At 41.4% G+C, this 26,741-nt stretch overlaps 1 protein-coding gene across 1 annotated transcript in view; it reads left to right on the top strand.

Moving 5' to 3' along the window:
• The window catches only part of PDZD2 (PDZ domain containing 2), a gene marked incomplete at its 5' end in the record, with an annotated part of 204,392 nt that extends 178,988 nt beyond the window's left edge, over window positions 1-25,404 (top strand). The window contains 10 exons of the mRNA XM_081320244.1: window positions 237-340; window positions 1,872-2,043; window positions 2,731-3,530; window positions 5,285-5,429; window positions 6,725-10,220; window positions 12,076-12,193; window positions 17,997-18,098; window positions 20,581-20,845; window positions 21,499-21,633; window positions 21,973-25,404. Of these exons, the coding sequence (XP_081176370.1) occupies window positions 237-340; window positions 1,872-2,043; window positions 2,731-3,530; window positions 5,285-5,429; window positions 6,725-10,220; window positions 12,076-12,193; window positions 17,997-18,098; window positions 20,581-20,845; window positions 21,499-21,633; window positions 21,973-22,139 (5,504 nt within the window). The 3' untranslated portion in view covers window positions 22,140-25,404. The remainder of the gene's footprint in view (window positions 1-236; window positions 341-1,871; window positions 2,044-2,730; window positions 3,531-5,284; window positions 5,430-6,724; window positions 10,221-12,075; window positions 12,194-17,996; window positions 18,099-20,580; window positions 20,846-21,498; window positions 21,634-21,972) is intronic.
• Between the last annotated feature and the right edge of the window lie 1,337 nt (window positions 25,405-26,741).

Here is a 26,741-nt window from a genome sequence, read left to right as displayed (position 1 = left end):
TGGGTAGAGTTAGAATTCAAAGGGGCCTAATTTTCCTTTGGGTTTGAACAGCCACAAGCTCATGCTGTGCTAGCTGTGAGCTCTCTGCTACTCTCTCTGCAAGTTAGCGAGTGAATTGGGCAGTCATTTCTAGAAAGACAATGAGAAGCCAGCCTTTCCCGCCCAGTAAAAGTCAAATGGGGAGAGCCTGTGGACAAGCTAATGTCTTCTTTGCCGAACCCAATTGTTTTTAACAGGAAACCTGCCAAAAAGTCCATCTCCAGGCGTGAAGTCTAAACTGACAGAAGCTTCCTCGCCCTTGAGCTGGACAATGAAACGTTTCTTGGAGCCGGCGAGTCGGGTAAACCTATTGAATTCCACCACAAAACATTAAAGGGAGGGGGGGTTCCTGTTGCTTAGAAGAAATTGGGACTCCTTTGCATGCACATGTGCACGCACGCACGCGCGCGCACACACACACACACCAAACATCCGTGGGTGTCCTTCAGGCCATAGAAGGTCTGGTGATTCTTCTGTTTCTTGTCTTGTAGACAGAGCAGGGAGGGGAGAAGCAGGTGAAGAGATGCCGGGGAGGGTGGATTTTCTCATTGGTTGTATTGTCCCACCAGGGATTTCTTTTTGTCAAGAGCGTTGCCGAGGTTGTGCTCTCACAAAAGGAAAGTATGCCCACGAACACAACACCTGCCAGAAAGTTCCCAAGCATGACAGAGCTGAGTCCCTCTTCAGTACATCAAATCGTAAAGTCCCTGAAGGCCATCTTGTCTGTCTAAAAGTTTTCTAGGCACGTTCCAGCAAATGCACAAGGTCCTTTTCTGCAAAACGTATCAGGGTCAGAAATAGAGATTGTAGAGTCTGCGTTCTCGTTCTTGCTCTCTGCCCTCATGTTTTTTTTTAAAAAAAGCTTTCATGTGTTCAGGGAGAAGGCTGACAAAGCGTCGAATTCAGTTGAAAAAGCCAGACTTTTCCACATTAAGGAGCAATTGCTAAGTCGTTTTTCATTTTTGTTTCCAGCTTTTTCTTTGTTTCATGCTGTTAATTAGAACGAGTCTCCTTTTCCTGAGACAAGTAGCCCATCTCCAGACTTAAAAAATAAAATAAAATAAAATTATTTTGGCTTATTTTGAGCAGCAGTAGTATGTTAAGGCAACTGAATAATTTGGAAATCGAATCAAATGGTGGTAAAAAGAGTGGCAGAATCTAAATCAGTGTTTCTGAATCTTGCCGAACTTGGAGATGGGTGAATGCCAATTCCCAGAATTCCTCAGCCAGTATGTAATGAACTGAAGGTAGTCCTCTACTTACGACCACAATTGAGCCCGAAATTTCTGTTGCTAAGTGAAACATTTGTTAAGTCAGTTGTGCCTCATTTTACGACTTTCTTGCCACAGTTGTTAAGTAAATCACTGCAGGTTGTTAGTAACCTGGTTGTTAAGTGAACCTGGCTTCCCCATTGACTTTGCTTGTCAGAAAGTCAAAACTGGTGATCACACATGACCCCGGGACGCCGCAACCGTCATAAATATGGGTCAGGGGCCAAGCGTCTGGATTTCCATCCCGTGACCACAGGGATGCTGCAATGGTCATAAGTGTGAAAAATGGTCACGAGGCAGTATTTGCCAGTGCCGTTGTAACTTTGAACGGTGACTAAATGAACCGTTGTAAGTCGAGGACTACCTATACCAAACTAGAGGAATTCTGGGAGCTGACGTCCACGCGTCTCCAAGCTTCAGAAACGCTGATCCAAAGGAATGAAGCATCTGAGCAAGAAAAACAGTCGGGAAGAGAGCAGGAAGGTGTAGCATGGATGATCTTCCAAGTCCTGGGGGCTGATTGCTGCAACGTCCCATTTTCTCTTTCTGTATTTATTTCAGCAGAGCTCCATCAATTCTGAAACGGAGCTTTCCCAATACTTCTTACAAGATGGGGCGAGCCAATTGTCCCTCTCGGAGACTACAGTGACTGGATCCAGCGACGAAGAGCAGTTTCGACCCAAGAGTAGGAGCAGTTCTCTAGAAGAGAGTTTTCTTTCTTCTGGCCTTCCAGGTAGGAGTCGTGGCAAAGCTTCCAGCGTTATTGTCCTCCTCAAACAGCATACAATTGCGTAGAACTTCACTCTTATTTCACTCTGCAGCAGGGGTGGGGAACTGTGGCCCTTTGATGGCTTGTGGACTTCAACTCCCAGAATTCCTGAGCCAGCCATGCTGGCTCAGGAATTCTGGGAGTTGAAGTCCATAAGTCATAAAGGGGCCATAGTTCCACACCTCTACTCTACAGCGTACTAAACTTAATCTGTTCAACAACCGGAGTTAGCTGGGGAATTATTTAAAAGATTTTTTTTTAAAAAAACAGCAGGGTAAAGCCTGTGTCTAAATAACTCAGTGAAAATGCATGCAAATAAAAACGAATAAAAATTATTATATAAAGAGAGAAACAGAATGAGGGAGGGTGTGGGTCAGAACTAGTTTGATGTAGTGGTTAAGGCCACAGGCTACAAACCGGGAGACTTATGAGTTCTAGTTCTGCCTTTAAGCACAAACAAGCTGGGTGGTTACTACTGCTAAAAAGATGCCTGCCGCTCTGGTTTTCTATCTTTTTTTTTTACAAAGTCATTTTTATTGCTGTTTAGGAGAGAATAGTAAGAACAGAGGGCAATATGGAAAATCGTGATAGATCAGGTCATTGCATTCTGTGATAATAGTGACAAATTCTATAACATGCGTTTATTCTTAGCTACCAAAGAATCCAGTCTGTGCAGTTCACCAGCTATTGGCAGTAGCTCACCTGGTCCTCACAGTAAGCCAAGGGAGACAGTTGCTCGGCATGTTAGTTTCAGCGACAGCCCCAAAGGGACCCAGTGTGCTTTCCAAAGACAGAGAAGGATTGCCTTTTATGATGGAGATGTGAGTGATGAGGATGACTTTGCCAAACAAGATGGCGTCTGCTTCCAAAGAGGATCGAAGTCAAAAGGTCAAAGGAAAGGAGACAATGACTGTAGTGTTTCCACTGCAGCTCCTTCAGCGCAAAATGGAGATACCAGGCAGGAGAGAGAATCTGCAACAAATCCCCTCAGTGACTTAGCTGCCACCAGCTCTGGGAATCTGAACGAGAGCCCTGGGGAGCATACACCAGACACCACTTTTCTTCCCGATAAAGAACTTCATCATCTTCCAGAGCTTCATCCAGGCTACTTGAATGTGAAGGACTTTCGAGAGGAACAGCTAGAATCTAAGAGGTCTCCTAAACTAGAACATAAAGCAGTCACCCGAGTGAAAAGCCTGATGAGTATTGAATACCATGGAATCCCAAGGCCCAAGAACGAGGACCATGGTGCTTGCAGCAGAGCCAGTGGGAAGGTCCTCCCAGCCATCCAGAAGAATGAAGCTCAAGAGAGTCCCCTGGAGCAAGGCCGTGTGGAATCAATTACTTTATCTCGGAGTGAAAACGAGTCCTTTGGCCTGGATCTTGAAATTCATGCCAACCCTTTGCGCATCGTCATAACAGGCTTGCAACCAGGTGGAGCAGCTGAGAGGGTAAAAAAAATGTCTTTTCTCTTTATTATCCCTAATAGAATTTCAATTCAGAGAGAAGTAGAGATAGGGCAAGAAACAGGTGTAGTAGCCTCAGGACAAATGCTAATTTTGTGAATCTTGCCTCATGCCTCCCTCCACTGTACGTACCCATTGCTAAATAGGCAATTAATGGATTGATTTAGCCCTGCTTCCCCACCCTACTGACTTAAAATTCTCAGGGTAAGGAAATCACACTATTGTAAGAGGAACCATACTGTAAAAATAATTAGTAAATATTGCTCACTTTAGAAAAACTCATTTAGAAACAGAATGTATTACGTTTTAAAAGGTATGCAGCTTGTTGACAAGAAGGAACAACTAGACTGCCATTCAGGGATTTTCAGATTATTTTCAAAATGAAATCATCTTTTGGGTTTAATCTGTTAAGTCAGTAGCAAAATTGCTATGAGTGATGGTATAGAATAGATGGCTTCAGAAGGGAATTTCTGCAATGGGAACAAATAGGAAAATCCTCTTTGTGTATCTGAGCTTCTTAGAGACATCCCTTTAGCTGTAATCTGATTCAACAAGGCAGTTACTATTATTTGCATTATACTACAGTATTGCATAATGGGGACGCCATGGCTCAGTGGGTTAGGACGCTGAGCTTGTCGATCAGATGGTCGGCAGTTTGGCGGGTCGAATCCCGAGTGCCGCGTAGCAGAGTGAGCGCCTGTTACTCGTCCCAGCTTCTGCCAACCTAGCAGTTCGAAAGCACGTAAAAATGCAAATAGGAAAATAGGGACCACTACGGTGGGAAGGTAACAGCGTTCCATGCGCCTTTGGCGTCTAGTCATGCCGGCCACATGACCACAGAGACGTCCTCGGACAAGCGCTGGCTCTTCAGCTTTGAAACGGAGATGAGCACCGGCCCCTAGAGTCAGAAACGACTAGCACGCATCTTTACCTTTACCTTTACAGTATTGCATAGCAAAACAGTGCTTAAATATTACACTGCATAAAATCCAATGACTATGTTTGGGTGTAAAGGCAACTCACTCTTTTGCATTACAAGAATGAGTTTTACTCCAAGGCTAAAATGTGAGTCCTTAGGGAATGTTTGAGGAGACCTGACAAAATGTTGCGGGGAGTGGCCTGGATGTCCTCTGCCTCCCCAGATGGTATTCCAGCCACCGAGTTGTCTTCCTACAGTATTTGCACACTTCCCTGTTAACAATATCTCTAGGACTTTATAAACATTGCAGTGATTCTGTCATGTATATCGCGTTCCCTGAAGCACATATTGTAAAGGAAGCCAATCCCACTATAACTGATTGAAATCCAATCATTGTAGCTTAGGACTCTAGGTAGATAAGATAGGCAAGTCAGGTGCGATGAACAAAGTTGGCTTGTAGAAAGGCAGAAATGGGTTCATAAAGAGCTTTAAGTGACTGCTGATAGCTAAATCTCTTCTTAAGAGACAGCAGCAGACTAAAGCCAGTGGAAGCCTCCTACAGGATGGACAACTTTGTCCCATGGTAGAGATTACCTGAACTTGATTTTACCATCTTAAACCTTTGCCAGGTTAAGGAGTTGGTGGTTCTTCTGGTTCAGAGGATGACAAAAAAGGCTCTGTCCTCTTGCTGGAAGTACCCTGAATATAGAATCCATTCCCCATTTCTTGGTGAAGCAATTGAGCTTCACCTTCATGTTATTCCGTGTCCCGAAATCATGAGGCTATGACAGTACTGTATTAATAAATGCATTCTTCACAGGCATCCATGGGAAGGCTGGTCCCAAGAGATGAGATCCTTTCTATCAATGCTATCCCCATCCGTGGATTCTCTTATGAGGAAGCTTGTCAATATGTAGGACATCTTCCCACTTCCATTACACTGGACATCCAGAAAGCCATTTTGCGTAAGATTTTTGTCTTTTTTTTCCTGTTCTATGGTCAACGGGCAGATGTATCTAGGTATCCCTGAACTAATTAAAAACTTTTTAAGGAATCACAAAACTGGACAGGAGCCAAAGCATTCCATATTTTACTGTCATTCATGCTGTAGTGGCCAAGATGTGACTCAATTAAAACAACCAAATGACACGAGAATACAACTTAAGTTTATTAGACAGACACAGCGTAAATTACAGCCATCTAACAATGTGAGTTTGGGATAGCTGAGGAGTTTGTAGCCTCCATAAGCAAAAGGCATTCAGTGATGGAAGTAACACTTCCTTTTGCAGACAGTAAAATCTAGATGCAGTCAAAGTTATGCTCACTGCTGGCATAATTAATATCCTTGAATTCTGGGAGAGATTTGTTATATTTGACATAGGGTTATCTTGTTTTTTTCCTTAGAAATAATTGAAAACCAAGAGAAGGATTCAATATATACAAAGAAAATATTTACTAGAAATTGAAATCTACCAAATGTTAAAATCCACTAAAAACCATGAAAATAAAAATACTTTTTTTTGCCCCCCAACTGAGAAAATTTGGTCTAAAGAACCTCAGATGAAAAAGCAGTAGGGAATAGTTTCTGAGATCGTTTGTGTGTGTATGTTAACATGCTTCAGAAGGGGAAGGATTCATAATGAAGCCTGTCTAGCTGTTCTTATTGGATGAATATACAGGTAGTCCTCAACTTACGACCACAATTGGGGTCAGAATTTCCATTGCTACATAAGACGTTGTTAAATGAATCACACAATCATTCAGTGAATCCAATTTCCCCCATTGGTTTTACTTGTCAGAAGCTGACTAGGAAGGTCACAAATGGCAATCACATCACCCCAGGATGGGGCCACTGAATAAATGCCAGTTGCCAAGCACACAGATTTTTATCACACGATGTTAGGGAAGCTGCAACATCATAAGTGTGACGGCCAATTGTAAGTCACTTTTTTTAGTGCCATTATAACTTTGAACAGCTAAGCGGATGATTCTAAGTCAAGGACTATCTATATTTAGATCAGAATATGAAAGTTCTAAAGGTCCTAACCAGCGTGCTGAATTGTATCTGGAAAGTTGGTGATAATTAGATAATTAATAAAGCTTAACTCTCCCACATCTTAATCATGGCTGAATCCAGCTGAACCTCTAAAATTAAAACCTAGTGTAAAGTTTTAATAATTGTGTAATTAGGAGGATGGAATTGTTTCATCGGTTCTTTATGCAGCCTCTAACAGATTTACAAATCTCTTTGTGTCTTCAGAGGCAGACGAGGCAGTTCAGAAAGAATCAAGCAATGTTATTGTGATGAAAGAAGAAAACAGCTTTGCGTATGAGAAACAACCTTTGGAATCTCGACTGGATTGTAGGGCAGAAAGGACAGGATTGGTGTCTGATGCTAATGCTAAGGTGATACCAGCAGATCCCTCAGAAATTCCCTCTATTCAAGACACTTCTGTGGTGCTATTAGAAGAGATGGATGACTTCTCTGGCAAAATGAATTCCCCAGAAGAAAAAGATGGTGACTGTTTATTATTGAAGTACATACATACCAAGGAAAATAGTTTTGTGAAGGCAGAAGAAGCTCAGCCGAATTCTGTATCAAATATAATTAAAAATGATCTTGTAGGGAGAGCTGCAAATTCTGTTACTAATACACAAGAGACCTTGGTTTTTTCTGTCCTGGATTCCATTAATGCAAGCAAAATTTTAAATGTAAACCAAAGCTGTCTGAATACCTATTCAAGGAATTTTAGCAGCCTTAGTGATGACCATGTGACTGAAACCGAAACTCAGAGCAACACTATTCCAAAATCTATGTACGCTGCTGCAGAAGATTCCAGTTCAGACACAGAATCCTTAGCCGAGAATCCCGGAGACAGTTCATCACTCTTACTATCTGTTTGTGATAATCCTTTGGTAACCCATAAACTAGTTGAATCAGATGAGGAGCAAATAGAAATTTGCAGTCTGAATTATGACCAACATTGTATTCGAAACCAGCTGGACACATCTCCCATAACATCATCTCATCATCCACCCATTTACCATTCTTTGAACAACTGTTTGCAGGCAGAAAGCAAAACAGAAATAGATTCACTGGAAACATCCAATGGAAAATTTACATTAGAAAAATCCCACTTATCGAAAAACTCCAGTGCAGAACATAGGGTTCCATCAACAGCTGTTCCATCTTCTCCAGATGCTTCTTCACAAGGGGTAGACAGTTTGGAGCAGGACAGGCCAGTCTGCTCTTCCACTGAGAATGGTTGTTCCAGGAGTGAAGGAGGAAGCAGCCTGCAGAACCAAGAAAACCTAATGGAAATATGTGAACATTCTGTGCCAGAAATACATTCCAGCCCAGCAGAAAATATCAATAGCTGGGAAGACAACATGCAGCTAGGCCAAGATGAACTGGAAAAACCCCAACAGTTGCAGGTAGAAAATGATTTAGTGATGGATTGTGGAAGCAATGTCATTGGTAGTCCTTCTGCTGTGATGGGGAAAGAAACCGGTGCTCCATCCCAGTTAAGAAGAACAGACAGCTATGCTATGAAGACTGCAATACAAAAAATAGTAAACAGTCCCAAATCTCCCCTTTTGACCAAACCAAAACATTTGGGCAGGTTCTCTTCTGCTCACAATTTACTAGGAAAGAATGAAAAAGCAAACACTGTTATCTCGAAATCCTCCAGTACCAAAACTCTGAATTCTGGTCAGTGCAAAGGTTTTAGTAATCCATACAGTCCTTCTTCTTCCCCTAAATTGCATCATGAAACTAAAGGCGCTCCACAAAAGAGTACGGTGGAGACTCTTTCGAATAGTCAGCAAAACAAAGCAGGGCCTAAAGGAAAGGCTCTTAATATTAAAAACAAATCCAGGGCTCATTCTGATGCTCTTGGCACTGCTCCTGCCAAAGCGGAGGGCACTGATCCAAAAAAGGTAACCCTCCCTGCCCAAAGTTCACCCAGGCTCCTTTCCAAGAAAGGTTCCTCACTCCATAACCTAGCCACGCATCTGGAACCACCCAGCAGGAGCCTCTCTATGGGTTCCAAGATATTTCAGCAGCAGGAGGTAGAACAGCCCCCTTCACTGGAGGCTCCGACATCCCCTCTGCCTGTGTTGAATGGTGAGGGCAGCGCTCTGAAAAATAAAGATAAATCCGTGATCAAATCAAAATTTGGCAGGGCTGGAACATCAGGACCTCCTAAAATGGAAAAAGAAGCACAGGTCACCAAGTGGGAGGTTACGAGCAGTGAAAAATGGGGGAGAACTAGCACAGATCGTTGTCCAACAAGAGACAGCCCTTCTCAGTCAAATTCACCTCCTGAAGCCACATCCAAAGCTTGTTGTCCGAACGACAGAACCGAAAACAGGGGGATGAGTCTGAGTTTGAATCATGATGGATTGGAAATGAAGCCATTACAGTCTGACAAGGCAGGGCTTTTTAAAAAAGAGCCTTCTGGCCTTATTTATCCCCCTGCTCGACAAGAACAGCCCAGTCAGGAAATTCAGCGCACTTTCATTGAAGTAAGGTTATCTTCCTCGTCCTCCTCTTCCTCCTCATTCATTCCTGATTTGCCCCTAGAGAAGAAAGAAGATGACAACAAGACCAGCCAACTCAGAAGCGAAACACTGGATTGTTGGCAGAGCACTTTCCACAAGGAAGATGCTCTCAGTGCATTAAAACCTGTGACAAGGACCTATTCAGTGCCAGCACAATTATCCAGTCATTTACGGGAAGACAGCAGTGATAGAGATCAACCAGCACATCATGTCCAAGATATCTTAGGTAATGTTTCAAATGCAAACCCTTCTGATTCAGAGTTGGGCATGCTGAAAATTGTCCACCTCAGTCTGAGCAATCAGGATGCAAAAGCCACATCTGCCAGCATCCTGAAATCAGACACTGACAATGGCAGTCCCGTGGCACAAAAACTGAAAAAGGGCAGAAGGAATTATTACTACTATGAACTCAATTGGCCACATGATCCCGTTTCTTCTTTTTCCGTAAAGCAGAGAATTAAATCGTTTGAGAATCTGGCTAATTTCGACAGGCCTACGGTCAAAGCCATAGACCTCCATTCCACCTCCTTCAACTCTAAATTGCCCATTGGCCAAAGATTGTCCAGTGGCATTTCTGCAGTTTCAGCAACCAGCGTAAATGATGCGGTCCAGGCGCTGCGACGGAGCTTGAGTTCGTACTGTGGAAGTGAAGCTCCAACTTCTCCAAGGGTCACCAGATCTTCAACCAGTTCGACATTAACAAATGTGCCGCAGAATTTCCCCAAGAGCAGCAAAGATGAGGGTCACTTGGAGAAGAGTGGAAGACATGCTTTGGGAGAACCAGTTAGTTTACCACCATCTACCACCAATGTCCGAAGAAGCAGAGCCTCAGGTGGTCATATGAGACACATGCCCTTGTCGCGTTCCAAACTCCGGGAGCTGAGAGCTCTCAGCATGCCAGATCTTGATAAGCTCTGCAGTGAGGACTTCTCTATGGAGTCTCAACCTTCATCCAACAAAACTGAGTTGCATCTTCCCCCTGTTGTGAGATCCCTTGATGCTCCCATTGAAAATGTTTCCATGAATGAACGTTCAGGATTATCCAGTCCCGGGATGACAAGCAGGCAACATTCAAAAGAAACCAGTCCTTGGAATAGTGGCTCTGGTACTCCTGGATCAACATCTGACGAGGAAGGGCTACAGTATGATGGCAGTCTGAATAAACTGAACTCGGGGAAAAGCTGGTCTATCAGGTTAGTTTTAATGTTTTCTTAATATTAGCTCTGTACTAGGAGCCGGCAAAGATTTAAAACTTGAAAGTACTTATTTCACGGGTGGAGGAAAGAATCAAAAAGATTTGCCCTGGTTTGTGTAATTTGCATTAAAATACACAAATTCTGCACCCAACCTATTTGAGTTTTGAACCAAGAAAAACAGGATATTGCAATAGTTGGCAGGTCGGCAAAGTTGTATGTTTTCATTTGTATAGTTTTGTTCTTAATGTCAAAACTCTGTGAAAGCCAAGGGTTTGATCAAAGCCTTAAATGCTCACCCCAGCTCCCCAAGATCTGAGTCAACAAATTCTCAGCTCCTGATATTTTACTAGGAGTGCTCAGGCATTTCAGAACTCTAAGAATTGCAAACTTAGATACTTAAAGAAACTTCAAGTAAAGTTTACTGAAACCATATTGTCCACCCAGGACCCAATTATATATATTTTTTCACTCTTGCAGAATGAGTTGCCATGGCCCTTTCTGACTGACCTCCAGTACAGGTAGTCCTCGACTTACAACCATTCATTTAGCAACCACTCAAAGTTACACAGCACTGGAAAAAGTGACTTACCCCTGGTCCTTGCACTTATGACTGTTGCAGCATCGCCGTGGTTGCATGATCAAAATTAGGATGCTTGGCAACTGGCATGTGTTTACGACAATTGCCGTGTCCCGGGTCATGTGATCCCCATTTGTGACTTTCTCAGCTGATAAGCAAAGTCAACGGGGGAAGCCAGATTTGCTTAACAGCCATGTGATTCACTTAACAACTGCAACGATTTGCTTAAGAACTGTTGCAAAAAGGTTATAAAATCAGGCGTGGCTTACTTAACAACTGCCTTGCTTAGCAATGGAAATTCTGACCCCAATAATCACGTGAAGGACTACCTGTCTTTTTTCCTCTCCAAAGGTGCCTTTAGCATTTATGCAATTTTCTCTTTTTTTTCTATCAATTTTCTCCTTCCCTTGATTTCCCAGTCTCATTTCCTGTAAATTAAATTGCAACAGATTCCACCATGGGCCTTACTCCTTTTGCGACTTCATATTTTAATAGTCTGTTAATTCAAACTTTCTCAAGGCTCAAAACCGTATTTTCACCATCATTCTTTTAGATGCGTGGAATAGAAATAAAAGGGACAGAAAAGAGATGGTGGCTTCAGTTTTCCACGTAATTCCTCAAAGGATTGTCTTTTGTTCTTAACTGCATTCTTAGAATTAGCAGAAGGAAAAAGGAGAATCATTTCCAAACCTGTTTGATCAGGAATATTTCAGGAGAGTCCTTGTTTTTGTAAGAAGAGAATATATAAAGGGAAGCAAAGTCTTTTTTTAATGTTTTATTGCTCTTTAATTAATAAGAAAACAGATCAAACTACAAAAATAATAGTGATGGTGAAAAATGCATTGCCAAAGAGAAGAAAACGAACACATGAAAAGATTAATTGTATAAATGTACTAGAAATATATACATACTTGAATAATATTTGCATTAGAAAAGTATGTATAGAATTTTAACTGTTGTTATAATGACATATATTTTATTTTACCGTTGTTGTATTTCTTTCATTTTTGTGTTAAAGCACTTTTTATGCATTCTTTGTTTTCCCTTCTCTTTGACAATGTATCACCATGAAAGGAATCAAAGTCTTAATATCTGCACTAGAATTTCAGCGGCTTTTTCTCTATGAATCAGATTTGGTTGGGTATTACAAATTGTACTTCCTGGTCCTTTTCACATTTAGAAATAGACAGTGGAGATATTATGTGCTAATATTAAACCAGGCGTCTTCTTTCTTCAGTCTCACCCAATGTCAATTTTGCATATGTTGTATTTTAGCTTGGATGAATTGTTGGTTTCCTCTCTGGATCAGCAGAAATTGCAGTCTGTTTTATCTTCGGTGACAATGAAAAGCGATGTTTCTTCTTTACTTCAGGAAATCAAAGCACAAGCAGAGGTAAGCCTAGATGTACAGCTACACATGTGGGTATATAAATATGGGTATGTGAGTGTATACACACCTTCCCCCCCCCCCAATCCCTTGAAAAGCTGCTGGAAAGCAGCCTGCTAACACCTTCAATTCTGCTTAGCCTCAGAATAAAGAGAAGATGCAAAGTACACAATAGGTCAGTTATATGTTCCTCAACTTTCCCTTCATCTCACCAAGAGGAGAAGGTAAAGACTGTAATTCAATCAGTTGCCTGTCCCAAACTATCATCCATCGTGTAGTAACAGAAATACTTTCTTCCATTGACACAAATCTAAAATAAAATTCTCTTCCGCACATCCATGTTTTCAGTAGATATATTTCTCTGTGTTTTATAATTTAAAAAAAAATTCAGAAGGGTTGCTATGTTTGGGAAGCTATGTTTGTACACACACACACACACACACACACACACACACACACACACACAACAAAAGCACTGATATCTCCCAGAGGCTTTGCAGTCCTTTTTCTACAATCCCATTATTGCATTTAAATCCCCCTGTGAGCTGTGAAGGTGAAATGAAAACAGTTTTGAAACTAGTAGCAATGATCTTGTTTAAATGTTGTTATGACGAGTGGATTGGGAGAAGATGAGTATGAAACTATTTATAGTGAAAGAGACAAGGTTTAGGAACAGGCCAAAAAATTACTGTATGGTAAGAGAGGTGGGACAGCCCTGTGAACGTATGAAGCCAGGAATCTGGAAGTGGGTGGGAAGGAATTGCCAGCAAGGGGAAGATGAACCTGCTCGAGAGGGCTGCAGAGCTGCAGTTATCCTAAGAAAAACAATTTCACTGAGATTTTCAACAAATCAGAATCATGTCAGACATCAATTGACTCTGATCTCCAACTTAGACTTGCACAAAACCATTGGCATGGAACTGTCGCAGTTACCAATCAACCTCTAAATGCTTCTAAATATATGTGCATGTTTGCAAAAGTTCCACTAAATTCTCTGTTGGCATCAATGTTATGATTACTATCCTTTGTTATTATGATTATTATTTACAGGTAGTCCTTGACTCACGACCACGATTGAGCCCCAGTTGCTAAGGGAGACATTCGTTAAATGAGTTTTGCCTCATTTTACCACCTTTCTTGCCACGGCTGTTAAGTGAATCACTGCAGTTGTTAAGTCAGTCACAAGGTTGTTAAGTGAATCTGGCTTCCCCATTGAATTGGCTTGTCAGAAGGTCGCAAAAGGGGATCACATGAATCTGGGACATGGCAACCGTCACAAATCTGAGTCAGACGTCAAGTGCCTAAATTTTGTTCACATGACCATTGGGATGCTGGAACAGTCCTAAGTCTGAAAAACGGTCATGTCACTTTTTTTCAGTGCCACTGTAATTTTGAACACTCAGTAAATGAACTGTTGTAAGTTGAGGACTACCTGTACTTTGCTGTTTTGCACATACACTGAAAGCTTATGCACTGGAGACAAATTCCTTGTGGGTTTAATCACATTTGGCCGATAAAGAATTTCTATGCTATTCTATTTGCATACAAAAGAATGATGCCAGGATGGTAGTAAATCTTGAAAAGAGTTTATTAAGAAATTTCCCCTAAACCAGGGGTAGGCAACCTTGGTTCTTTTATGACTTGTGGACTTCAACTCCCAGAATTCCTGGCTGGCTGAGGAATTCTGGGAGTTGAAGTCCACAAGTCACAAAAGAGCCAAGGTTGCCTACCCCTGCCCTAAACCAATTTACAACATCAGGATCTGAGCTGAAACAAGGAGGAAGGGTTCTGAATTCACAATTCACAAAGAAGGTGGGAAAAAGGGGTAAATCTTATAGCTCTTTTTCCCCCCCACTCTCCCACCACTTGGAGTCCTCACCTTGGCTCTGAGATCACTAACAAGGGGAAATTAATATTTGTATTTACACTCGTTGGAGAGGAAGAGATTATAAGACAAGTAAGTAGACACACGATGGGGAATACACATGGGATGCTCTTTGCTTATTGTGCTGGAACTGGAAGCCACTTAAGCAAAGGAAAACCTTTAGGGTGAAACTGATTAGGGTCTTGCCAGTTTCAGGCAGCAGTGCAAGCCAGCTGAGGGTGCTAATTAACTAAGGTCGCAGAGCTGTGCTTGTTAACCAGCAGTTAGCACTTCTTTGGAAAGTATTTTGTTAGCAGGTTCAGAAAAGAAAAGTTTCAGTGATCTCTCCTCTCTGCACGGGAGGAAATTGTGCAAAGGGGAGAAAGGAAAAAAGGAAATACAAAAATATAAAAAAAATACGAATTGTGGAAACAACCAAACTGTTGTCTGCCAATACTGGACTTAACACCCACTGAGTTTGTGTCATTGTGCAAATTCAGTGAATCTGAGAATTCCGAGGTTGCAATTAGGCCATCAAAAACAATCCCTTCCTGAAAGTAAGAATCTGTTGGATGTCTTCATTTGATGATATCCAACAAAGGAGAATCCACTACTCTTTCCATAGCTGGTTTTCCTATCAAACTGTTCTTCACTTTTAAGAAGTTTTTCTCTGGCCTTCTATAACCACCTGTCTTCTTGTAACATTAGTCCATTGCTCTGTGTTCTGCACTCTGGAACAAGAGACAGTAGGCTTTGTGTGATATTTTTTTTAAAAAAATCTGAAATAATATTTCTTCTTGGTCCTTTTTTTTGTCACAGCTAATCATGTCCAGCTCCTTCAGTCTCTCTTCACAGGATAATAAAATGCTTAAGCTGTTTGATGACTTTTCTGCAGACCACAATTTGAGGCTTCATATATATATATGAGTAAGGGACGTGGTGGCTCAGTGGGTTAGGACGCTGAGATTGTCAGTCAGAAGGTTGGCAGTTTGGCGGGTTGAATCCCGAGTGTGGCGTAGCAGAGTGAGCGCCTGTTACTCGTCCCAGCTTCTGCCAACCTAACAGTTCAAAAGCACGTAAAAAATGCAAGTAGAAAAATAGGGACCACTATGGTGGGAAGGTAACAGCGTTCCGTGCACCTTTGGTGTCTAGTCATGCCGGCCACATGACCACAGAGACGTCCTCGGACAAGCGCTGGCTCTTCGACTTTGAAACGGAGATGAGCACCGGCCCCTAGAGTCAGAAACAACTAGCATGCATGTGCGGGGGAACCTTTACCTTACCTATATATATAAGTAATTCTTTGAGTGGGAGACTTCTCACAATTCCTTGGTTTTATTCCATTACCTGGTTAAAACAATTTGGATTGACTCAGGTGGGCTTGGCACATCTTGCCAAAATACCAAAACTGGATTATGTCAAGAATAATCCAGAGTCATTTTAGGTATTTTCACATGGGTCTTGAGAAAAATGGTTTATTCATGCCAGTTTGTAAAAATCCAAGAACTCAAATATTTATGAAACTCAATGCTTTTTTGGAAAATGGGCCATGTCTGCATATTTCCTCACATCTGCTATTAAGTCCGAAGTGGCACGGGAGCTGGAAAATATTATGCAATTCAGAACTTGTCCTTTAAGTGCAGAGCAAGATGATTCTCTGAAGTTTTCTAATTTTTCATCATCTTGTCTTTCTTCTAAGGAAACTTGGGCCAACAAATCTTTATTTGTTGTCTTGGTTTCATGTTTGGCTCATTCTCTGCTTTTAAAAAATCAAAAATGGAACTTTTTGTTTGGGATCTATCAAAATCTGTATATATAGAGAATAGAAAAGCCATAAGGTATCTAGTTTTTAGGGAATATGTCCAAATGGGGAACTGACCAATTATCAATTCAAGGTTCATTTGTCACCATTTTTTTTGCTCCCTCAAAATTCTGTGTTTCTGTCCCACTGAAATTTACTAATAAGCAACAAGTTTCCAACAGTTTTTATTTGTATGATTTATCTGTCTACCATCCCAATCTTCATGGATTCTGAGTTATTTTTTAGTATTAAATAGCAATATCTTGAACAAGAAACAAAATAAAGAAATTGCAGGAGCCATCAGAGTATCTTAGCACATTTTTAAAAAAATGTTTAGTGAAATACCAAAATATAAGCTAACTACCTGAAAAATCCCAACCTTGCCTACTATAGTTTTAAACAACCAGAAAAAAAAACCTTAACAAAGAAAAATGCATGGCTTCTGGATAACAAAAGTTTGCCTACTTCATATTTATCAGATTCTGCCACATTTCTGGCAATTAGGATTCAAATTAAAGACTGTCTGGTCTGGCTGAACTGCTTCTGTAATAGAAGTCTTTCTATTGAACTATGTCAAAGCTAGCACCTGAATTTTAGCATTTTTATATTCCCACTTCCTCCCCATGTGAGCATAAGTGTTCCAGATTGGACTTAATGTAACAAAGAACAATTAAAAAAACAAAGGTGTCACTTTGTCAAGTCATGGTATCCAGTTTTCATTGTTCCTGTCCCCTGTTTGCATTCTTCTGTATCACAGGTTTGGGACTGCTAAGCATTAGAAGTTGCACTGCATGGGAGCAGAAATGTTTTCCAGGAAAGTGAAACGGCTTTTGAGTAATAGTACAACAGTACTGAAAATAGTCAAATATTGACCTAAAATTAAAAGACTGGGAGAAGGTGTAGGTCTTTACCTGAAGTTAGAAACAGGTGAATTTCCATGGACAGAGGTTTCCATAAATTGGGTACTCTCACGGAAAAGACCCTAGTCCAGTGGTGGCGAACCTATGGCAGGCGTGCCAGAGACACCACTCGGAGCCCACTCTGTGGGCACACGCACCGTCACCCCAGCCCCGCCTCCTCCCATGGCCCCCTCCTCACCAGTAGCCCCCCCAAGGAGAGTCACCCCCGGGTGCGGCCCACGGAAAGCAGTGCAGCCAAGGACATGGTAGCCAGGCACCGGGGACAAGACTCCGCCCCTGTGCCTCGTCGCACACAGATGATTCTGTGGGGCACGGGTGGAGGGCATGGCCACCATGGCGCTGCTGGGATGTCTGGGTGATCTGAGGCGGGCATGGAGGTGGTGGGTGGTCCAGAAGGCAGGGCAGAGCAGGGACAGGGGTGGGGGGGCGGCTTTTGGGCACTCGGTCTCTAAAAGGTTCACCATCACTGCCCTAGTCTCCACTTATTCACCTTGCCTTTCATAAACCTGGAAAAGGTCCTCTGTTGATTGTTTCATAGCACCAATGCTTGGTGGAGACAGGAATGCCTTCAAATAGTTTGATTTCTTCTGCGAGGTGCTTTAAATTGCTTAGAGATGAGGTAGCTCAATTCATAATGGGGGGGGGTTCCCCTCATCAAGTCTCAATCCAAGACTTTCAGTTTTGTGCACAGGGTGAGCCTGAACACCGTGAGGCACCTCCACAATTCAAAACGAATAGCTGGACACATGTTTTGCTCACATGCTCTATGTGATCCACATGTGCCTGTCATTCCATTTCTGCTTTTCTGCTTGGTGAGATTAGAGTTTGGCTACCTGTGCAGATGACACTTTTCCTTTTATTACAAACTTGATGGATGGATGTGCCTGCCACTAAAAGTTAATTCCAGGCCTGAACTCTGGAAGAGGCAGTTTAAACTACTAAGCTGTCGTTTGCTTGAGTCCTTATACTGTTTTGGTGACATTAAATAAACTCAAATCTCTTCTTTAGGCTTTCGAGGTTAAAAACTTTAATTTCTGAAATTGTAGCTATTTTAAGAAAAAGTTAGACTTTTTTTAAAAAAAATGCCTGATTCATCTTGCAGGCATTTTGTGTTAATTGTGTGGTGTACTCTTTCAATGGTTTTAATCTTTGGATATTTTGTCTTGTCTCCTTCCCCCCCCCTCCCTTCCCTTCCTCCCCCTCCTTTTTGGGGGGGGCGATCAGAGCAAGGAAGATATTTACTTTGTAGTCTTGAATAAAGAGGAAGGTTCTGGCCTGGGATTTAGCGTCGCTGGCGGAATAGACCTGGAACAAAAATCAATCATCGTAAGTAGCGACTGCACCTTTCTTCTAAGTGGGTTGCAAAGCCAGCTGGAAATTAGATCAAGAACTCATTTATCAAGGCATGAGTTAGCTGTACAATCCTATTGTGAAAGTTTGCTTGCTTCATTTTGTATCCCATCTGTTGATGCTATCAGAGAGGCAAGTCGGCTTGCATGCCAGATAAACTCTGATGCACACAAGTTTGCCAAGATAAGTATCCGTGATAGGCTCACACATATCTTGGCAACTGGAAATCCTAACATTAGCTCCATCCAAGCCCTATAATACTTCCAATCATATGCTTTGTATTCCAGGATCCCCAAACCTAGTCTTTCCACTGGGACCTGGAAAAACTTTTCCAAAGAGCTGTAGGAAATACATTAGTTAAACGTTTGTGGCTTATATGAACTGCAACTACTCACCTACAACAATGTTTTAGGATCATTGGATTTTTGGCAATATCAAATGGAATCTTACTTATGTAATCCAAATTTATTTATTGAATTGGCTTCGTTTCTCTGTACACTTAGATGATTTTATTTTTGCTCAGCTACAGTCTTTAGGCCCAACTTACTTTGGGGTGAATTTGAAATTCATTTTGTCATTATTTATAGTCCATTTAGGAGTTCAGTGCAACTTGCCTATGTGTTTTTCTGAATGATTCCCTGCCTTTTACAGAAACAAATTCTTCAATGGTAGAGATGAATACCTTGAGACTGAAGGCAAAACCTTTCTCAAGTTAAGTTCAGTGGTTTGCCATTGTCTCCTTTCTGGTGTCTTACAACTTCTCAATCAGCCATGGGACTTTCAGGTGTTTCCCATCCAAACTAAAGAAATCCAACCCCACTTAGCTTCTCAAAGTCAGCCAGGGTCAGCTAAATGCTGCCATCTGCTGGGACACTAAGACTAGGACTGTGTCAAAGGTGGGGGGTGGCTTCAATGAAGCTTTGGGTGAAATTTTTCGAAGCTGTGAGCGAAGTGAAGCTGCTATGTTACTTTGCTTATTATTTTGGGATTTCTTCTGGTATTTCCCTTTGCAAGAAGTATATGGGGAATTCTCCAAACCAGCCTGGAGGCAAAATGCATAATTTCTGCTCTTGGACAAGGCAAAGAGCATTATTTTTGTGGAGCAAAGGATCTTGTTAACCCAAAGTGCAGCCCCTTTGCCTGGGCCGCTCAAAATCATCTTCCAAAAAGTATGTATCTGTCTTGGAAATTTGGCTCAAAATATTACAAGAAGCATCTGTTTTAAACATTGGAAGCATTTGCTTCTGAGTTTGGCTGACATTCCTGCACAGTGCTATATTATCTTTCCATCAACTTCCACAGAGACTTGGCTCACATGATCATATTCAACTACATTGTATAGCATGGGTTGGTCTGTTTGACTATCACTGGTATCTTTTGGGCAAGAGAACACATTCCTTTACTCTCTGTATTATGCCTGGCTTGGAAGCTTCTCCAAGGACAGAACACCAGCCTAGACTGGCCTTTAGGTAGCTCCAGTTATTTAGTCCATTCCTTCCTAACCTTCATAGAGGAAGCAAGGGCTCAGAGGCTAAAGACTCTGAGCTTGTCAGATGGAAAGCTGACAGCCTGGGTTCAGACAGACCTGAGCACCACACGAAAGGGTGAGCCTCTGTTCCTTACCCCAGCTCCTGCTCACCTAGCAGTTCGAAAACATGCAAATGCGAGTAGATTAATAGGTACCACTTTGGTGGGAAGGTAACAGCATTCCATGCATGTTTGGCATATAGCCATGCTGGCCACATGACCATGCAAAATGTCTTCGGACAACGCTGGATCCCTGGGCCAAGAACCAGAGATGAGCACCATGCCCTAGAGTTGAACACAACTAGACATGGGAAACTTTTACTTTGACCTTTTCTTAGCCTTCTGAAACACATCATGGTTGGCTTCCAAAATTTCATAATGAATTGAGCTGCCAATTTACATATTTGGTAGATTTATTGGCCTTCATTTTTAATCAGCTGATAATTCAACATGCCTTTGTATCTTGAACATTTGCTTTGCTCTAGGTTGCGTATTTTATGTTGCATAGTAATTGACAAATAAAAGGCTACAGCTGGTATTATTAATACCAGGAGCCAGATTCTGTGAATTTGGATATTGTCTCACATTTTTTCCAACAGTTCAAAAGGCACCATTACTGAACTTCTGTTCATGTGAAGATGTATAGAAACCAGGAGACCATGAGTTCTAGTCTCACCTTGGGCACAAAGCCAGCTGAGTTACTTTGGGCCAGTCACTGTCTCTCAGCCCTAAGAAGCAGATAATGGCAAACTACTTCTGAAATCTTGCTAAGAACACTGCAGGGTCTTGTCTAAGCAGTTGCCAAGAGTAAAGACCGACTCGAAGGCACACACAAATCAGTTAGTTAAACTGGAGAAAAGGAGAATCTTTTAAATCTGCTAACAGTTCTTTGATCCATTGACAAGCTTCATCGTAATGTGTCTTCTTGAAGGTCCATCGGGTGTTCTCCAAAGGGGTGGCTTCCCAGGAGGGGAAAATCCACCGTGGTGACCTAATTCTTTCTATCAATGGCACTTGTTTGACGGGTTCTGTCCATGGGGATGTACTCAACGCGCTTCATCAGGCCAGGCTCCATAAATATGCCATCGTGGTCATCAAAAAGGAGAAAGACAGAGGAAGGATGCCTCCTCAGAGCAAAGAGATGCCTACTTCTGATAGGTCAACTTTGGTGGATGCAGCCACAGGAAGTGAAGCAGGTACCGTACAACATCGGTCCAGTAGTGTTTGAAATGAATTCACCTGTCCTTCTGCTCTCTCAAGAAATCATAGCAGTGGTGGGGAGAGCTGCCCCCAAAAGATTCATACTCTTAATTCTAAATTTTTGGATGGAGTAAGTGAAAATATGACAATACATTCAATTGTCAATTGGACTCCTTTAGTATCCAAACAATCATTTGAAAAATAGGAAGATGCTTAGATATCTCAGGCAGAAACAGAACAGAACTGCTAGATTTTCACGCAGAACAGCTGGAAATCTGACAGTGGCTCTCGACGTTTGGTTTACAAATCAGATGATAAATATGAGCATTTTATTTCCAGAGACATTTAGATTTATATGCATTTGTATAATCCAAGTTCCAGTATTCTAACAGCATAACTGAAGCCCTGCTCCCACAGCTAAAAAAGAAGCCTCAGGTGGTCCACTTTCCATTTCAAACAATAGAAATAACAGGAGGAAGGAAAGACTGCGAAATATGATTTATAATTTCCGAAGATTTGGAGAACTAGACCTGTCTCTGATGTATTGTCAAAGCCTACTTTGTGCTCTCTGTGGTGTGACCTCTTATAGGTGATTACCCTATATTTGATCATTAGAGCAAGTTTCCTGAGTTTTTTTCTCTCTCCAAAGGTCCAAGTGGAGAACTGAATGGGGCCCTTTGTGTTGAACTTTTGAAGACTTCTGCTGGCTTGGGTTTCAGCCTGGATGGTGGGAAAGCTTCAGTATCTGGAGACAGACCTTTGCTCATCAAAAGAATTTTTAAAGGTAACTTGGACAATTTTCTGAAAATCCTGTTTTTCCCCTCTGCTAAAGGCAGTCTGAAATCTCACTGCCCTCTTTACAAGTCTGAATGGCCTTTATTTATGTGCAGAAATAAAAAGGAGACCCATTTCACCCAACAGACCAGCCAATTCCTAATCTGCTTTCAGTATGCCACTATTCTTACCCTGTTTATCAGAAATGCTCAATGCAACTTTAAAAGAAAATAACCTATAGAGGTTTTGTACACGAACTGTAATGTACTGTATTTTAACACTAGAAATAGCGTTTCTTTATTTTTTTCAGTCTTTCTACCAATCTGCACTTTGATACTTCTGCCAACAGGTGGCGCTGCTGAACAAGCTGGAAAACTGGAAGCGGGTGATGAAATTCTTGCGATTGGGGGGAAATCCCTGCTTGGACTCATGCACTACGATGCGTGGAACATCATCAAGTCTGTCCCAGAGGGGCCCATTCACCTGCTGATCAGGAAGCATCGGCCACCGGAATGACGGATCCCGATCCCTGAGTTCCACTTACCTTTGGAGCACAACCTTACCAGTTTTTCTTGTCAGGAGCTGGAATGGTGGCATCTGGGATGTTATTCTACTAGGTCAGAATGGTTTAATCAGTCGAGAAGCATCAAGATACATATGCAAGATTGGTATCAAGAGTCAATATGGTCAGGCAGTTACCCCGTGTTTAGACCTCATTGGAGGGCCTATGGGCACACTTTGGTTCTCTTAATTGCAATCAACTCCTGCACTGAGAAGATAAATAAACAAGAACTTAGCAACTGCAGGAACACAAGTCATCATAGTGGCTACTGCCTGCACTGACTCTCTGGATAGGAGGCACAGCAGTTCATAAAAAATGAGATATCTTCAATGAATCCCCTAAACTCTGGAGCTGACCTAAGCAAGGAATTGATTTAATGTGCTCTTGTTTTGCAGATGGTGTCTTTCTTTCCACGCTTATGGAAGGTGCCATAATTTCCCAACAGATTACTTCCTTCTTACTGAATTCTTACTCAATCTTTGCCACCGACACTCAGAAGCAATGCTTTGTGTTTACGGTCTGCTCTCTCTCTGTCTCTCTCTCTACAGTATACCCGTGAACTGGGGGGGGGAGGAACATAGGATAGGAGAAGACTACAAAGGAGTGGGTGCAAAGGGCATCTGCCACATAGCCTGATACCAACTATACAAATCTTTGAGCAATAAGGGGGGGGGAATCCCTGCATTTTATACATTAAATCGATGGCTGTTGGTGTCGTTTCCTTTTAATGCCAAAGATGGCACAATAAAGTGTTTTGCATTGGTTCTATGGAAAGTTCGGTAATATACAGGGGGCAAAAAAGAGAGAGATTGCATTTGGTTTCTTATTATTATAATGAAGAGTTATGGTATCTTCTTTTCCATCACTTGGGGTTATTGTTCCCAGCATTTGTAGCTCACTGAAGGTGAAGCTCTCAGATTTAGTTCTGGGCATCTCCAACTCAACGGTCTTGGATATCAGAACATGCAGAGCTGGAAAAGGATTTTGCCAAAGATCCGGAAGAGCTGTTGCCAACTAGAACAGCACAAGCTCAGCTTAGAAGGACCAGTGGCCTGATTTGGTGAAAGACAGCTTCATATATTGATCTGGAAGCCACTGGCCCTGCAAAGGACACCTCAGGTTTAGCCATGAACTCATTTTCATGGTCCTTCTTAAACTCTTAGCACTCAAAGAGAAGTATTTGCCGTAAATTTTGTAAACTGATTACTATTTATTGGGAAACGTACTATGTATTAGGAAACCTGAGTGTCTTTTAAAATGTCTGAATGATTTGAATGTGTCTGTCTGAAATTTTTACATTTTGTAACTCAGACTGAGTGATGAAATTGTCCACAAGGGTTTTCTAGATATACCAGGTAGTTTTGACTTCAGCTGCTTTTGTGGGTCCAGCATGCTTTTAGTTTAAAAAAATAAGAATGTCTGGGGGAAAAAATATGTGTTTTCTATTGTAGAGGTAAGAATTTTTTTCAAGGACCTGGGGAGTGCTAATGAAAATGTCTCAACTGTCAATATTAAATCACCAAACCTGGATGTGACACTATATGTACATTGAAGAACAGATACAGGGAGAAAATATAATTAGAAACAATTGTTGTTTTTCTAGGACAGTTTAGTAGGGATATAATGTTCAGTGTTTATCATCCAGAATCACAGTTATTGGCCTCTAGAATTTAAATTGGAAGAATTTTAGAATTTTAGAAAAATGGAACTTAAGCACACTAGATTAAAATAAGGCAGTAAACCAAGATCGCATCTTTACAGAAAGGCACTCTTTGATTTACCTAAAATTGCATTCAATACCTTTGAGATGAAATGGAAGGAACAATTGATAAAGACAGTTGTGCTCTATTCCTGATTACTACTTCCATGTATCCTTTGGGGGGGGGGGTTGTTTGTTTGTTTGTTTTGCTATGGTATGAAATCATTTGCTGTCACCCACTTCATTTTTACTTCCTAAGGGCTTTTTTTTAGCTCCTTGACTTTTCATTCAAGTCTACAGCTTGTAGTTTAATCTAGAGTGTTCCTCATCTAAGAGATCACCAGGTCTGATCTACATAGCTTTTTGAAGATCTCTCAGATGCTGCCACCTCCTGTGGCTTTCAAAACAAAGAGAAAACAAATTACAAATCCGGGCCTGAAAATGTGGGTTTTTTCTGAATTTCAATTCTATATGGCCATAACTTCCAATTCTATTCTAAAATGTTGGTTTTAGCAGGTTTTTTGTGGATCTGTGGTAGCAGTTTCTTAAATAGACAGTTAAAGATTCTGTGTGATTGCACGTGTTCCCTCTAGATTGTGGAAAATGTGTATGTAGTTCACAATCTCAAAATGAACAAAAATTAATTTTATTTACACACTTCATCACAGTATCACATGCACTAATTCTGAATACTTCTACACATAGTCAAAGCACATGCCTGACAAATCATTTTAGTGGGGAAATTATTTTGGGCAGAGAGCTAAATGTAAGGGAGGTTGGCCTGGTTTTGTTTGGTCTTGCTTTTAAATAAACCAGGATGATGGGGGGTTAGGGAGAGGCAGATATCAGCACAAAGCGGTATGATAATCCTAAAATAAATTGGAGGGGGGAGATTAGTTTTCAAGGAAATGACAAATATTGGAAATTAATTAAATATATATATATTGTTCCTGTTGCCTTAAATTCCTATGTCACTATCAAACCCTCAATTCCAGATTTTAAACACCAAATGAGATTTATATTTATGACAAACCCATTTACGCCAAGCCATATCACCCTTGTGGTGAGTGGATTTATTTTGTATATTTATTTGAAGCCACATATTCACAGGGTGGGGCTAAAAACAATCAAAATGGCAGCTGCAACCAATGTGATTCAAGCCCTAACCTCATTTTTAGGTGCATCAGGATGTGCCTAAAAAGAGGCGGGGCTTTGCACAAGCACAGTCTCTTCCATGATTTCGGGGGAAACCCCTGCAGATGACCCCAATCCATATGGGCATTTACAAGAAGTGCTTTCAGGAAGAAAAACCACACACATTTAATGGGATTTATTGCAAATTGATTGCAATCCAGTTTACCTTTGTTGGTAACAACATTCAGCGTTTAATCTGGTTAGCCCCTAACTCAAGTCATATCTTTTCCAGCACCTTGGACAGCTCACCATCATGCTAGCTCTATCAAAATCACTATTACAACCGGTTAGCAGAATTGTATTCCACAGCCCTATTCACTTTCTGCAGGAAGGGCTTAGTGTAACACAAGCCACTATAATGGGGTTGGCAAGGCAAGGCCTCATTATACCATCAGTCCCTTCCTTATTGGTTAGCCAGGCAGCAGAAGGTGGAGCTTGGGGCCCTGCAACCAATCAGTGGTTGAGAGGTGTGTTCTGCAAAGGAGAAGTTTGTTGTTTCAGAATCTCTGGGTTCATTTTTTTTTTCTTCTCAGAGGGTTGGGGCAGTTTGCAGTCTGAGGCTGAAGGAAGCTTAACCAACCATCTTCGTCCCCGCATTAATGTTTGCATAAAAGACCATTTCAATAAAATATTTCAGCCTCCTTCCCCAACAGTCGTAATTTGCGATGGGTCATAAAATGGATTGGTGACATGACTGATTTGATTTTATGACTTTTTTTACAGCAGTCATTAAGCGAATACCATAGTTATAAAGTGACCACCATGGTCACTAAGTTAACCCATGGCTTCCTATGGGCCAGTTTTGCCAAAACCCAGAAGTAAATGCTGATTTCCAGAAAAACCATCATCAAACACATTCATGTGACCTCAGGACACCACCATGGCCGTAAATGTACCCCAGTTGTGGTCATATGACTGAGGAGCGGGCTGACTATCAGAACTTTGCATTCGTATAATAAGTACCTTCCTCAGGTAAGTCCATCTGAACTTCAAACAGTTGCTAGGCAACCGGTTTTAAGTTAAGGACTACCTGTATCTTTATACATAAATGAATCACCATCTGTAAATCTTCCTCAGCTTGCTCTTTCCATTTTCTTTTTCCTGTTAAGAGTGAGTTACCCCAAGTTAGTGCCATGCAGAAGCACAGGAACTACAAATACCAAAATTCTGTAGCCAATATGACCAAAGGGATTCTGGTAGTATGTAGTGCTGATATAACATTAAATTAGTATGGAGCAAGGTTGAAATCTGAGCATTGACTGATACATTGCCTACCGTTGCACGGTTGGCATGCTGGTGTTTCCTTCCAGAATTGCTAGGATAAAGGCATCTTTAAATTAAGATGTTTTGTCTGCAAATTCGCCATCAGTCACTTGATCTATACATGAAAAGTGAACTTAATGTATTATAATTTTATAAATATTAATTTGGAATCATGACAAGGGTATTCAGAATGTATTCAGACTGTGTAAGTCCATCTGTTTGCCAGACATAAAAGTTAATTATGTGGGGGAAAACGAATATCGTTTAAAATTTATGATTAATTTTATTTTTATGCTGTCTGTTACCTTGCTCTATCCATTAACTATCCCTATTATGGATGAGCTGTCAGCTTGATAATAATAATTTTAAATTAGTGGATCTGAAATTAGCATATCGCAGA

The sequence above is a fragment of the Vipera berus genome (genome assembly GCF_964194415.1).
Source record: "Vipera berus genome assembly, chromosome: 2".
Classification (NCBI taxonomy): domain Eukaryota; kingdom Metazoa; phylum Chordata; class Lepidosauria; order Squamata; family Viperidae; genus Vipera; species Vipera berus.
This window is presented reverse-complemented; position numbering and strand designations above follow the sequence as displayed.